At 39.7% G+C, this 16,288-nt stretch overlaps 1 protein-coding gene across 9 annotated transcripts in view; it reads left to right on the top strand.

Annotated features, from left to right (window-relative positions):
* The window catches only part of LOC132818998 (UDP-N-acetylglucosamine transporter-like), a 64,861-nt gene that overhangs the window by 35,315 nt on the left and 13,258 nt on the right, over positions 1 to 16,288 (top strand). For all 9 annotated transcript variants that reach the window (XM_060830226.1, XM_060830230.1, XM_060830227.1 and 6 more), the window contains one exon: positions 14,241 to 14,412. In XM_060830226.1, coding sequence (XP_060686209.1) covers positions 14,241 to 14,412 — 172 coding nt within the window. The remainder of the gene's footprint in view (positions 1 to 14,240; positions 14,413 to 16,288) is intronic.

A 16,288-nucleotide genomic window follows, 5' to 3' on the forward strand; every position in this document is an offset into this window, starting at 1 on the left:
GTGCTGCAGGCTCTGTCTGTGACTGTAGATGGAGTATTACTACACCTCCCCCAAACACTCAGATTCCTTTCTGCATAGCTTGTCAACTCCAATAAGCTTTTTACTCTTCATTCTCTTCCCCTGTCCCCTCCCCACGTCCAGTGAAAGGTAGAGTAGTGGTGACTGTTGATGAATACCTCCATCACAATGTAATGAAATGAATCCCCTTAGTGCCAAGCAGCTGACTGTGACCAAGTCCCTGGACTGAGATCAGCTGGAGGACCCACTCACTGACCATGATCCTCCTTGACTCGACTGAGGAATATTTCCTCTGAAACTTTCAGATGTTGCCATTTGCTTGCAGCACGCTCAGTGTTAAAGTTGCTGTCACATGCTGATGCTGGAATAGTCAGGGTAAATGGAAAGTAAGTGAACGCTAAGAAAGAAGTTGAAGAGCCTTGAGATGCATCCTGTCCTGTGCACGAGGTGACTTCTTGTTCTGCTGCAAAGTGGCCTGGCAGCATCATTGTCATGAAATGTCTAATGATCTGCACAGTGCACTACTGATTTGCTGAACTGTATTATGAATGAGGAGAAAGTGAGGATTACAGATGCTGGAGATCAGAATCAAAAAATGTGCTATTGGAAAAGCACAGCATGTCTAGCAGCATCTGAAGAGCAGGAAAATCGATATTTCGGGCATTCTTGATGAAGGGCTAAAACGTTAATTCTCTTGCTCCTCTGATGCTACCTGACCTGCTGTGCTTTTCCTGTGTCATACTTTTTGACTCTTTTAACTGCATTAGAAATGTGTCATGATAATGTGGTGAGGCTGGTACTTAGCTGATGCCGTGCTCCGTGGGTGGGGGCAGGCAGTCTCTGTCCATGGAGCATCCTTGAGATGTTGGGAAAGCCAAGATGGAAGTCCAAAAATGTACTAACGACCTACCATATTGCCACTCAAACCTTTAAATCAAGAATTGGTGTTGTGTAGTTTCTCTCCTGTGTGGGAAAATAGCAACTTGCATATAAATGATATCAGATTAGGCAATAATAAGATGTTAATGCATGCAAATAGGCCCCTTACTGGTCACTAATGGAGTTTCTCATTTGCCATTGATATATTATCTGGAAAGTCAGATTTCTTTTCTCAATGTCCAGAATCTCACTTTTCCATTCTCACCAAATGTAATCAAAGTGGAGAACAGGCATCAAGCAGTGAAGTTGCTAAAATCAACGTTTAGCCTTAGAGTCTGTAAAGTAAGTAGAAACCGTGATGGTATTCCTCCAGCTTATCTTCACCTTCATTGGAACATTTAGCAGACCCAGAATGGAAGTGTTGGCATGGGAGCAAGCTGTTTCATTGAAATGTAACTGGAAGATTCATTGAGGTGGGGTCTCAAAGGATAAACGTAAGTCCTTTAAGCACAAAGTGCTCAGCAAAGAGGAAGGTCAGAGGATATAGTGAATACTTGGAAAGAGGTAAGATGAGGAGGGTTGGAATCCAAAGCTAGGGAAGAATGTACCCAGAGGAGCAGTACCTATGAGTATGACAAATTGATTACTGTGCAATATTGGTGGGAAAGGAAATGGTGCAACATATACTGCTATTTTTCCTCCTTCCTTTCAATTTCTAATGGTATCTAAAATAATTTTGTAGTTTCCATAAATCTTACAGTTTTTTAAAAAGATAATTAAACGCTATTGGATTATCTACAACATAGAAAGGAGACATTCAACATATTGTGTCTGTGTTAACTATTTAAAAGTTGTCCAAATTAGTTCACACTGTAGCTTTTCCCCCATATTCCTGCAAATTATTTCTCTTCTGGTGATTTTACCATTTATTCGAGTATTGCATTTCAGATGATGAATCTTCTCTGATCAATTGTTTTGCAAGTTATTTTAAATCTGATGTCTGGTTACAGTATTACTGGCCATTAGAAATTGTTACAACACAGCTGTAAATCCTTCTGTTAATTAAACCAAACACTCCGAAAAGCTTACCTCACCTTGTAATCTGTTAAAGTATGAGTTACAGAGAGCTATCCAAATTCCACTATTTAAAGAAAAATAAACATTTTATTCTTTAACTCTAAAATGAACATTAAACAGCAAACTATTTACATCTCTGAGCCTCCTTTCTCTTAAAGTTTTCTTATTTACCTTCTACTCTCTAACAATCTCCTGATCCAATAAAGCCCCTGTTAAATTTACTACATCTCAATTTTCAAAACCAGACAGTGGTTGTCGTTTTCGGTGTTGATCTTCCTGTGTAGATCTCCCTGGGTCATCTTTGGTCTTCTGAAAGATGTTTCATATGAAAAAGATGCCTTTTGATAGAGTGTGATGCACAGCAGTCTTTCAATGGCAGTTGGTGCTGTTTCTGGCTAATTGTCCAAAATGCCTGCTTTTTTTTACACCCCAAACATTAGATGTCTCATTGGTTCGATGTTGTCAAACAGTAAAATTTAAATCCAATTGTTTTTTAGGATCTTGGGGCATAAGTTAAACTGGTTAAGTTCTTGCTGTGAAAACAACTGGTATCTAGGTTACAGCCAAGTGTTACATCTTTCAGTTGTCCAGCACACACTGTGAAATGGCAGGTGCTTGCCAGCTTTCAGCTTTCACTCTTTTTTTTGAAAGGTGCAATGCATACCTTCAACTTCCTAACAGAATGATTTCTCCCAGCATGCGTTATTAAAACTCCTGATTATTTTCAATGTCTGTAGGTCTTTCCTTAACTTGTTCACTCTGGTGAACTATCTCTCCAATCTCTCCACATAGTTGATGCTCATCATCCTCTGTATCATCTTGGTAAAGTTTCTCTGAACACTGTTCATGGCCTCAACAACTTTCTTTGATTTGGTGCCCAGCCAAGTTAAAGCGAGCAGTAACTTATGAAAATTTTCTTTCGGAAAGATATTTGCTTTATCGGTTTTCCCTGCCACTTTCAAAAGTTAATGCATATGTGTCATTTGTACTTGTGCTCCTGTGAAAATTTTCATTATGCTGCTACTCTATGTTGTTTCTCCTCAAGTTTGAGACTTCACATTTTGCCTATACTAAATTGAATCTGCTGTGTCATTTCATTCTCCTGTGTTGTCCTGAATTTTGCTGCTCACTATTTACTATATTGCAAAGGTTTGCGTCAGTTGAAACTTGGAATCAAACCTGCATATTATTTTATAATTTTATTCTTTGAAAGTTCATGCTACAATGTATTGTACTGTATTCCATCAGTAAATGTTTTGATTAACTAGCACCGTTCTTTCCATTAGCACCCTGGATAATTAAGATTTTACTGTTATGACTAAATTTCAAAAGTACTTCATTAACTGTGAAGTCACTTACAAGATCTTAAAGATTTGAAAGGCTTTTTGTAGGTATAATTTTTAAAAATAGATTAATACCTAAAGAAATAAACCCAAGTTTGGACCAATTATACATAACATCAAAAACAGTCCAAATTCTTCTTGGGAACTTTATAGCCTACTTCTGTCTAGTCCAAAATAAAAATCTATTCGTCACTTCTGTGTGCCTGTTTTCTTGGACAATTATGTCACTACTTTAGTACGCAATGCTTCTATTTGATGAACATGCCCTTTATTTGATCCAGACCTACAAAGGCATTTTGATAAAATATTTACAACATCTACTGCATTAACTCAATTGTTTTTAGAAGTGGCTGTAGAGTTAATCATTTGCAATTTATTTTTGCTGCTTTGTCACTTTTCATGAATTTGACAATCAAAGTAGTCAGATTGATCTTTCAGCTTTCAAAGTAAATTGAAGAATATGATCGGCATTGTACATCTTTAACACCGCTTGGTAAAGAAAAGCTGTTAGTTGTGCATGCTGTCCCAGTTGTGTAAGACATAAATTAGGAAATTTCAGATTATAAGAGATAATGTACTGCTTTTAACGTGTATATTTGCTCTCAACATTCGAGTTGGAGAAAATCTGATTATGACACACAAAACACATTTTCATAGGAAACATGTCTGCAGTCAGTGTGCATCTTAATACAAACTTTGGAAACAATTAACTTGCAGTACCAATACGCAAAGATGTAGAGTAAATGTAGCAGCCCTTCAACCCGATGAAATTTGTCTCTCTCTAACTCTGGCCTCTTGCACATCCTGATGTAACTGATTCTTCATTTGGTGCCAGTGACTTTTGCTGCCAACGTTCTAAGTTCTGGAATTTCCTGAAAACCTCACTGGCTTCTATGTAAAATATTTAAAAATAAAACCAATTCCAACTTTATTTTTTTAGGTATTAGTCCTTTTTTTGAAAAACATTGTACAAACATAAAGCCTTTCAAATCTTTAAGATCTTGTCAATGATTTCACAGTTAATGAAGTACTTTTGGAACTTAGTCATAACAGTAAAATCTTTATTATCCAGTGTGCTCAGGGAAAAGATGGTGCCAGTTAATCAAAACATTAACTGATGGAATACAATGCAATACTTTGTAGCATGAACTTTCAAAAAATAAAGTATAAAAAGATATGTGAATATGTTGGAAGAAATGAAGAGTATTTTTTAAACTTATAAGCTCCAGTACATTAAAATATAAACTGAAGTAGAAAATACGGGTAGTTCTTCTATAACAATGTCGTTGCATTCCAGCAAAACCTCACTTAATAGAAAATTGCTTAATATAATTGATAAGGCCATTGGGAAAAGTGAAGTTAGGAGCAGACCAACAAATAAAATCATTCAGTCATTTAAAAATCACCCAAAAGTCGAACACAAAGTATAGCATGAAGGTATAAATCATATTTATCAATGAAATAAGAGTAAATTTAACTCAGTGCATTTAAAAAATATTATTAATGCAGGGTAGAGGGTCATCATTGTGCATAAGGTAGATTCCCTCATTCTTGTTAAGCAAGCTATAATCACGTATTCATTCTTTATGCTCAAAACGCTTAATCATATAGAGTTTCTCTTCTCGTGTTCTAGTCTTTCTGTAGCGTTCACCACCTGCAATTTTTATCACCAGGATGTTTCTTGCTAACATTCTTATCACAGTGCCCTCCATTTTTTCAAAAATGGGGATAACCTAGGAGTAGTGTATCTTTCATAGGAAGCTGCTCAATGTATTTCTCTCAGAAAGCTGCTCTGTCAGCAGCTGACAGTGATATATGCACAGAATGACATAAAGATTGGCGCTGACATCAGTGCATGCCTATAAAACGAGTACTGCTAGAATTTCGTTATTGCAAATAGAAGTAACCATTCTTGAAAATATTTTTCCTTAATTCCTCAGCGACATGATAAACCCATTGCCCTGCTGGAATGCATGTTATCTGAGAACTACCTGTAATGCAGTACATAAATTTTTGAGGAACTAATCCTCAGCCACTCTTGCACCTGTTCCTGAAGATGTAGAAGTCATTGGAAATTGTTCAGAATATGTATCATCTTTTCCTAGTTTCTATCAGTTCCACAGAAAGCTCCCTGGGCTCAAAACATTCCTGTGCTTTCTCTCCACAGATACTGCCAGACTTGCTGAGTTTTTACAGTAATTTCTGTTTTTGTTTCAGCTTTTTCTTATTTTTAATTTATTCATTTTGTGGGATGTGGTCATTGCTGGCTGGTCAGCATTTATTGCCCATCCCAATTGCCCTCGAAGGTGGTGGTGAGCTGCTGGCTTGAACTGCTGCAATCCACCTGTGGGTTGTCCCACAATATCATTAGGGAGGGAATGTTTTGACCCAGTGATAGGGAAGGAATGCTGATATATTTCCAAGAAGAAAGTGAGGACTGCAGATGCTGGAGGTCAGAGCTGAAAATGTGTTGCTGGAAAAGCGCAGCAGGTCAAGCAGCATCCAAGGAGCAGGAGAATCGACGTTTCGGGCATGAGGAAGAAGGGCTCCTGAAGAAGGGCTCATGCCCGAAATGTCGATTCTCCTCCTTGGATGCTGCCTGACCTTCTGTGCTTTTCCAACAACACATTTTCAGCTCTGATATATTTCCAAGCCAGGATGGTGAGTGACTTGGAGGGGAACTTGAAGATGGTGGTTTTCCCATATATCTGCAACACTTGTTCCTTCTAGATAGAAATGATCGTGGGTTTGGAATGTGCTCTCTGAGGATCTTTGGTGAATTTCTGCAGAGCGTCTTGCAGGTGGTACACATTGGTGCTACTGAGCATTGGTGATGGAGGGAGTGGGTGCTTTCAATGTAGTACCAGTCAAGCAGGTTGCTTTGTCCTGGATGGTGTCCAGCTTCTTGATTGTGCTCGGGCTGCACCCATCCAGCCAAGTGGGTATTCCATCACACTCCTGACTTGTGCCTTGTAGATGGAGGAGGCGCTTTAAGGAGTCAGGAGGTGAGATTCTCGCCACGTTGTTCCCTGCTTCTGACCTGCTGTTGTAGCCATTGTATTTATGTGGTGAGTCCAGTTGAGTTTCTGGACAATGGTACCTCCGAGGATGTTGATAATGGGGGACTGAGTGATGGTAACATCATTGAATGCAACGAGGCGGTGTTAGATTGTCTCTTATTTGTGATGATCATAGCCTGGCATTTGTGTGGCGCGACTCTCATTACTTGTCAGCCTGAGCCTCGATATTGTGCAGATTTTGGACTGCTTCAGTATCTGAGGAATCACGAATGGTGCTGAATATTCTGCAAGCATTGACGAACATAGGGTCATATAGTACGGGAACAAATCTTTTGGTCAAACCAGTCCATGCTGAACATAATCCCATACTATACTGGTCCCATTGCCTGATCCTGGCCCATTTCCCTCCAATTCTTTCCTATTCATGTGTCCATTCAAATGTCTTTTAAATTTTGCAATTGTACCCAATTCCACCACCACTTCAGGAAATTCATTCCACATGCAAACCATCCTCTGTGTAAAACAAAAACCTCTGACTTTTTTTTTAGATCTCTCTCCTCTTACTTTAGTCTTGAAATTCCCCCATTTTGGGAAAAAGACACAACCTCAACTCTACTTGTACCCTCTTATTATTTTATAAACTTCTATGAGGTCACCCTCAACCTTCTTTGCTCCAATGAAAAATGTCCAGTCTATCCAGCCGTTCTTTATAACTCAAACCTTTCATACCTTTCAACATCCTACTAAATCTCTTCTGAACTGATCTTTTGATGAATAGAAAGTCATTGATGAAGCAGCAGAAGATGGTTGGGCTGAGGACAGTACCCTGAGGAACTCCTGCAGAGAGATGACTGACCTCCAACAACCACGACCATTTTCCGATGGAGTCATACCAGACGCAACCATTGGAGAGTTTGCTTCCCGATGCCCATTGATTTCAGTTTTGCTAGGGCTCCTTGATGCCACACTCTGACAAATGCAGTCTTGATGTCAATGGCTGTCATTCTTACCTCCCATCTGGATTTCAACTCTCTTGGCTATTTTTGGACCAAGGCTGTAATGAGGTTTGGAGCTGAATGACCCTGGTAGAACCCAAATTGGGCATCATTGAGCAGGTCATTGCTAAGCAGGTGCTGCTTGATAGCACAGTTGATGACACTTTCCACACTTTACTGATGACTGAAAATAGACTGAAGGGGCAGTAATTGGCCAGGTTGGATTTGTCCATTTTTTTATGTATAGGACATACTTGGGCAATTTTCCACATTGTTGAGTAGATGTCAGTGTTGTAACTGTTTTGGAACAGCTTGGCTAGGTAACTGGTAAGTCTTGGAGCATAAGTCTTCAGGACTATTGCCAGAATGTTATCAAGGCCTGTAGCCTTTGCAGTATCCCAGTGCATCCAAACATTGCTTGATATCATGTGGAGTGAATCGAATTGGCTGAAGACTGTTATCTGTAATGCTGGCGACCACTGGAGGAGGCCAAGGTGGATCATCCACTCGGCACTTCAGGCTGAAGATTGCTGCGAAAGCTTTGGTCTTTTGCATTTCCAGTATCTGTTGTTCTTTATTACATTAACACCTGGATAGTATCAAGTTTAGACTGACATGTGGCAAGTAACATTCATGCCACACACATGACCGGCAGTGAGCATCTCCAACAACACACAATCTGACCATTGCCCCCCTGATGGCACCACCATCACCAAGTCCTGGACGTTACCATTAACTAAGAACTGAATTGCTATAAATGGCGAAAGTGGGTACTGCAGATGCTAGAGATTAGATTCAAGATTAGAATGGTGCTGGAAAAGCATAGCAGGTCAGGCAGTATCCGAGGAGCAGGAGAGTCAACATTTCGGGCCAAAGTCCTTCATCAGGAATTGATAGCCACATAAATACTGCAGCTACAAGAGCAGGTCAGATGCTTGGAACCCTGCACTAAGTAACTCACCTTTTGAGTCCCTAAAATCTTTCTCCCATCTACAAACACATGTTAGTAATATAATGGTAATTCTCTACTTGCCTGGAAGAATGTATCTCCAACTGCTTGAACAATAACAGAAGTTGCTGGGAAAACTCAACAGGTCTAGCAGCATCTGTGAAGAGAAATCAGAGTTAATTTTTCAGGTCTGGTGACCCTTCATCAGAACAAAGGCATCAGACCCACAACATTAGCTTTGATTTATTTTCACAGATGTTGCCAGACCTGCTGAGTTTTTCCCAGTAACTTGTTTGTTTCTGATTTACAGCATCTGCAGTTTTTTTTTTGTTTGTTATACAATTACTTGAAGCTTGACACCATCCAGATTAAAGCAGCCCACTTGATTCGCACCACATCCATAAACATTCACTTCCTCCTACACTGACACTCACTCATTAGTAACAGTGTGTAACATCTCCATTTCCACTGTGGCAAACATGTGCTGCCAGAACACGTTATCCAACAACTACGTGTAATGCAGTACATAGATATTTGAGAAACTAATCCTCAGCCAGTCTTGCACCTGTTCTTGAAGATAGTCACAGGTGAGGTCCTGGAAGACTGGAGGTTGGCTAACGTGGTGCCACTGTTTAAGAAGGGTGGTAAGGCAAAGCCAGGGAACTTTAGACCAGTGAGCTTGATGTTGGTGGTGAGCAAGTTGTTGGAGGGTATCCTGAGGGACAGGATGTACATGTATTTGGAAAGACAAGGACTGATTAGGGATAGTCAACATAGCTTTGTGCTTGGAAAATAGTCTCTCAAACTTGATTGAGTTTTTTGAAAATGTAACAAAGACGATTGATGAGGGGAGCGTGGTAGATGTGATCTATTTGGACTTCAGTAAGGCGTTCTACAAGGTTCTCCATGAGAGACTACTTAGCAAGGTTAAATCTCTCAGAATACAGGGAGAACTAGCCATTTGGATACTGAACTAGTTCAAAGGTAGGAGACAGAGGGTGGTGGTGGGGGGGTTGGTTTTCAGACTGGAGGCCTGTGACCAGTGGAGTGCCACAAGGATCGGTGCTGGGTCCACTACTTTTTGTCATTTTACATAAATGATTTGGATGTGAGCATAAGAGGTATAGTTAGTAAGTTTGCAGATGACACCAAAATTGGAGGTGTAGTGGACAGCGAAGAAGGTTACCTCAGATTACAACAAGATCTTGATCAGATGTGCCAATGGTCTGAGAAGTGGCAGATGGAGTTTAATTCAGATAAATGTGAGGTGCTACATGTTGGAAAAGCAAATCTTAGACGGACTTATACACGTAATGGTAAGGTCATGGGGAGTGTTGCTCAACAAAACGATCTTGGAGTGCATGTTCATAGCTCCTTGAAAGTGGAGTTGTAGGTAGATAGGATAGTGAAGAAGGCGTTTTGTATGCTTTCCTTTATTGGTCAGAGTATTGAGTACAGCAGTTGGTCGGTCATGTTGCAGCTGTACAGGATATTGGTTGGACCACTGCTGGAATATTGCACGCAATTCTGGTCTTCCTATCAGAAGGATGTTGTGAAATTTGAAAGGGTTCAGAAAAAATTTACAAGGATGTTGCCAGGGTTGGAGGATTTGAGCTATAGGGTGAGGCGGAACAGGTTTGGGAATGTTTTCCCTGGAGCGTTGGAGGCTGAGGAGTGACCTTATAGAGGTTTACAAAATTATGAGGGGTATGGATAGGATAAATAGACAAAGTCTTTTCCCTGGGGTCGGGGAGTCCAGAACTAGAGGGCATAGGTTTAGGGTGAGAGGGGAAAGATATAAAAGGGACTTAAGGGGCAACATTTTCACGCTGAAGGTGGTGCGTGTATGGAATGAGCTGCCAGAGGAAGTGTTGGAGGCTGGTACAATTGCAACATTTAAAAGGTACTTGGATGGATATATGAAGAGGAAGGGTTTGGAGGGATATTGTCCGGGTGGTGGCAGGTGGGACTAGATTGGGTTGGAATATCTGGTTGGCACGGACGGGTTGAACCAAAGGGTCTGTTTCTGTGCTGTACATCTCTATGACGCTATGTAGAAGGCATTGGAAATTGTTCGGAATGTACCACCTTTTCCTAGCATCTTCCAAACTCTCAACCACTGCTATCCGAAAGGACAGGGGCAGCACACACATGAAGACACCACCATTTGGAAGTTTTCCATTAAGTCACTCATTATCCTGACTTGGAAATATATTAATATATTATTGTTCCTTAACTGGGTCAAAACCCTGGAACTCCCTCCTGAAAGATATTGTGGGTCTGCCTATGCAAAATGGACTGCAATGGTTCAAGGAGGCAGCTCAGTACCACCTTAAGTGCAACTAAGGATGGGCAATAATACCAACACCCACATTCATGAATGAATAAAAGAAAAGGGGAATATTCACTATTTCTGTAATTTCATTTTAGGTCTTACATTAAATGCTTCTGCATCATCTTCAGAAGAGCCTTCTGTAAACGTAATGCTTAGTAACCATTTTCTTCAAGCCCTCCTCAACATTGCATGTTTTACAGAATTCCAAGTAGAGGCCCCATTTTTAAAAAACAAACATATTTATGCCAGAAATCAGTTGAAACGTTTGTTTAGTGTTTTCATGATGATGGACTTGTTTATAAACTCACCTTTGTATGCCACTTTACGTCTTGAATTTCATATTCGCAATGTACTTGGCTCTTACCTGCCTTCTGAAATGGCTTAGAGAGCCATATGAGCCATGTGTGGAAGTAAGCCATTCAGCCCCTTGAGTCTGCTCCACTGTTTAATACAATTGTGATCTCACCTCAACCTGTCCGTTTCCTGCTCGGTCTCCCATAATCTGTTTCCTCCTTATGCTTACTCAGTGTCCTGGCATCCACTATATCCTGGGGTAATGAATTCTACAGATTCACGATCCTTTGAAGAACTAGTATCTCCTCATCTGTTTGACTCACTCGAAGTCTGCTACCCCTTATCTTAAAATTATGACCTTTCATCCTCGGGTATTCTACATGGGGGAGCATCCTTTCTACATCTCTTTGTTAATCCCTTTTAGCAATTTATATGCTTCAATTAGTTCTCCTCTCAATCTTCTCATCTTCAAAAACAATAGCAAGTCAGTTCATGGACAATGAATGTCAGTCCTGCCAGTAAAGAGAATAAAGGATTCCATCCTTGTCCTCATAGGTTGAAGTAATGAGATCACGTCAGTAGGCAGGAAATTGGCAAGAATATTGCTGTTCACGAACTTGGATTCATGAGGGTGAGCTTGGCTGACTAGCTTCACTATTTTCAAGCTTGCTTATTTTTCAAAATTGGTCTTTCACCACTAGTTCAAAAGCATTGAAAATATTCTGGAAACATTATTTGTCAATCCATTTGTTTGCATGACTCTGTAAATTATAGGTAACTGCAAAAGCTATAAAAGACTGAGGACATTTAAATCTTCTGAACAGAAAGCTTCCTGCAAGCCTACAGCTTTTGCAAACTGTACTGTAGTTCTATCTTTGATTAAAAGTAGAATCAGATTCACTTATCTGCCAGGTTAGTTTCTGGCAAACATTGCCAACAAATTTGATCAAGGAATAAATGATGTTCATAAATTAACTTAAACCTTTTACAGTATTTTTCAGCAGCTACATGAGCAACTGATTTTTATTAATTAGATATTCCAGTACTATGACTAAGTTTAAAACGCAAAAGCCACCCCGCAAAAAATGCACATGATGCAACCGATTTAGTCATAGAGATTTACAGCATGGAAACAGACCTTTTGGTCCAACTAGCCCATGCTGACCAGATATCCCAACCTAATATAGTCCCATTTGCCAGCACTTAGGCCATATCCCTCTAAACCCATCCTAATCATATACCCATCCAGATGACTTTTAAATGTTGCAATTGTAGCAGCCTCCACCACTTCCTCTGGTAGCTAATTCCATACACGCACCACCCTCTGCGTGAAAAGGTTGCCCCTTAGGTCCCTTTTATATCTTTTCCCCCATCGCCCTAAATCTATGCCTTCACTATCTTATCTGCGACTCTAATTTCAAGGAGTTACGAACTGCACTCCAAGGTCTCTTTGTTCAACAACACTCCCTCAGTGGATAAGTCCTACTCTGATTTGCTTTCCCAATGTGTAGCACCTCGCATTTATCTAAATTAAACTCCATCTGCCACTTCACAGCTCATTGGACCATCTAATAATGATCCCATTGTAATCTGAGGTAACCTTCTCCACCTACCACTACACTTCCAATTTTGATATCACCTGCAAACTTACTAACTAAACCTCCTATGTTCATGTTCATATTCAAATCATTTATTACAAATGACGAAATGTAGTGGACCCATGTTTTCTATGTTTGAGCCAGTTCTGTATCCAAAAGGCTAGTTCTCCGTGTATTCCATGAGTTCTAACCTTGGTAACCAGTCTCCTAGCCATCCTCTGCTCTGCCCTCATCATTTGTCCCATTTTTGTGAAAAATATAGTTAACTTTGTGTAATCTGGCATATTACCAGCCAAAATTTCTGATATTTATCTAGAAAACTTGATAAGACTAGGCAATCTTCTGGTTTCAAGGTTCATGGTTCCTTGAAAGTGGAATCACAGGTCGATTGGATAGTGAAGAAGGTGTTTGATATGCTTTCCTTTACTGGTCAGACCATTATGTATAGGAGTTGGGAAATCATGTTGTGGCTGTACAAGACATTGGTTAGGCCACTTGTGGAATATTGTATGCAATTCTAGTATCTTATCGGAAGGATATTGTAAAGCCTGAAAGAGTTCATCAAAGATTTACAAGGATGTTGCCAGAGTTGGAGGATTTCAGCTATAAGGAGAGGATGAATAGGCTGAGACTGTTTTCCTGGAATGTTGGAGGCTGAGGGGTAACCTTATGGAGGTTTATAAAATCATGAGGGGCATGGATGGGTTAAGTAGACAAGTTATTTTACTAGGGGTGGTGAGGAAGTCCAGAACGGGCGACATGGTGATACAGTGGTTAGCATTGCTGCCTCACAGCGCCAGAGACCCGGGTTCAATTCCCGCCTCAGGCGACTGACTGTGTGGAGTTTGCACATTCTCCCCATGTCTGCGTGGGTTTCCTCCAGGTGCTCAGGTTTCCTTCCACAGTCCAAAAATGTGCAGGTTAGGTGAATTGGCCATGCTAAATTGCCTGTAGTGTTAGGTGTAGGGGAATGGGTCTGGGTGGGTGCGCTTCGGCGGGTCGGTGTGGACTTGTTGGGCTGAAGGGCCTATTTCCACACTAAGTAATCTAAAATAATCTAATCTAACCAGAGGGCATAGGTTTGGGGTGAGATTTAAAAGGGACCTAAGGGGCAACCTTTTCATGCAGAGGGTGATGCGTGTATGGAATGAGCTGCCAGTGGAGGCTGGTACAAATACAAATTCAAGATGCATCTGGATAGGAAGGGTTTAGAGAGACATGGGCCAAGTGTTGGCAAATGGGACTATATTAGTTTAGGATATCTGGTCGGCATGGACGATTTGTACCGAAGGGTCTGTTTCCATGCTGTATATCTTTATGACTCGAACCGCGTTGAAAGCAGCGACAACCTAGAAACACCACAAGTTAAATGACTATTCAGTTTGTTCCAGATAGTGTTTGCTTGAGAGATACAAGTTAGCCGGGCACCATGTAAACTTCCTATCCTTTGTCAAAAGCTTCTCTAGCCTTCCAGTAGTAGAGTTCTGTTTGACATGTTATCCAAAAGTTAGCACCTTCAGTAATGCAGCATTGTATTGAAGTCTTGGCCTAGAATATATGTCCAGGTCGAACAGCAGGGCCTGAATCAACAACCTTCTGACTGAGATGAGAATGACTTCTTTGGAACCAAGTTGCTGTCTCTCTTCATTCTATTGTAATATATTGGAAATAACACTTTTTAAAAATATATTTGTTTCCACATGCGAAAATAAAATTATGCAATTTGTTTTAGTGGCCAACAGATACCACAGAAGAGGTAAAGCAGGAGCTCTCTGCAGGTTCCCAGTTTGTGGGTTTGATAGCTGTGCTCAGTGCTTGTTTATCCAGTGGATTTGCAGGAGTTTACTTTGAGAAAATCCTTAAGGGGACAAAACAGTCAGTTTGGATTAGAAACATTCAATTAGGTGAGTATGACCAAATCTGAATATTTCTATTTTGACCTTTTGATTGCAGTCCTAAAATGCAACTCCAATGTACAATACCAGTAATATAAAGGTAAACATCTACAGATAAAAATTGTTATTTGTGATTAACTTGCATATGTTTACCAGGGACCAACCATAATGTTCCGAGCCAAATGTTGTCCACTCTTTTGTTCACTCTTAACTAGAGCCACTTGGTTCTTTTTGATGCCAGTTTTTATGTCAACCATTTTTTTCCAATTACTTGCATCTGTGGAACAATAAAACCCTGATGTGCCAGCAGTGGTCAAGACAGTAGTATGAATCCAGCATGGCTGAATAGACCTAGGGCAAAATTGTCTCATTTTTCTGAAACCTTCACTCCAATCTTTTTTTTAAACTTTTGTGTTATTGTAGCTCCAGGTGACTCTTTTATCTGACCCTCGATATACCTCTGACCTAGTATGTGCTGATTGGCATTTTGCTACTGAGAGGTTCAAAATTAAAATAGTCCATCAGGAAAGAGATTTGCTTTGCAAAAGTAACTGTGCATTTTAACGTTTGACATGATAAAATCTCAAGTCTTGAAGCTTACTGCTTAAAAACAATTCTTCACATAACCCAACATTTATTTCCATAAGCATGTATACCCACCCAAGTCATGATGCCTTCACAAACGCCATGTCTAAGATTTAAGTGCTATTTTTGCAGCATCTGGTGAAGCCAATTCGTCTCTATGCTAGCAATTTTTTTACCGCTTATGCCAGCATCACTGAACTGGAATAGTGTAAGCTTTGCGTTTATATTTAGACAAATGATCACAGAGATAGGTACGTTAGTGCCAAGACAAAAAGATGAACAGTTAGAGGACATTGTCATGTGAAACAAATGAAAAGAGAAGTAGAATGTTGTGAAGGCTTTATTAACCAAATACTAAGTAGTAGTTAGCATAATTTAGAAGATAGTGTCATTGTCATAGTACTGGATTCCTGAATCAACGGACATGGCATAAATTAACCCGGCTTTATAACTGGTACCTGCCATAATAAAAAGAAAAGGTAAATAAGGCAAACAAACTTGGAAGTTTGAACTGATAATGAAATCACAAAATACATCTGGAAGAAGACATTGAAATAGGAATGCATATAATGAGCTGTGCAATGGAAAATATATTAATGACTCAGTTATGTTTTAGCAAGATAAGAATGTAGAAATGAGAGTTGATTGCAATTGAGCTGATAAAGAAATTAATTTAAAGAGTGTTATAGATGTGAAGAAACAGATATGCTGTACTAGAGGAAGTAGTGCTTTTGATAATAACCATGATATTGAATCAAACCAATAGGAGTAGATCGCTTAGAAAAATAACAAACCTGGCACCATATCAGATGGACAGTGTGACTATTAGGAAGCACCTACCTACATGCACACATATCTTCTTTGAAAGAGGTGGGACAAATTAAGAAGACAATTTAAGAGTTTTATAAGTGAGGTAGAGTATAAAGTACGGAATTAAGGTAAACCTTCATAAATTACTGGTTAGTCCCTAGCTGGAGAATTTTGTTTAATTCAGGCACAATATTTTAGGAAGGATGTCAAGATCTGAGATTTGCAGGTTATTTACTATAATAATACACAGGATGAGAAACATAAGTTATGGAGAGATCAATACCTTGATCTTTAAGGGAAGAAGATTTAATATGAGATTTGATAGATGTATTCAACATCTTTTAAGGATTCCAATGTAATAAATAAGGAAAAATTATTTCTAGTGGCAGAGGGATCTAGTGGCTACAAGCAACATGGTGGGAGGGAAGAGTTAATCAGTGAATTTTATGATCTGAATTACAATATATGAAAAGATTCAACAGCAGTTTTC

Source organism: Hemiscyllium ocellatum, chromosome 9 (assembly GCF_020745735.1).
Source record: "Hemiscyllium ocellatum isolate sHemOce1 chromosome 9, sHemOce1.pat.X.cur, whole genome shotgun sequence".
Taxonomy (NCBI): Eukaryota; Metazoa; Chordata; class Chondrichthyes; order Orectolobiformes; family Hemiscylliidae; genus Hemiscyllium; species Hemiscyllium ocellatum.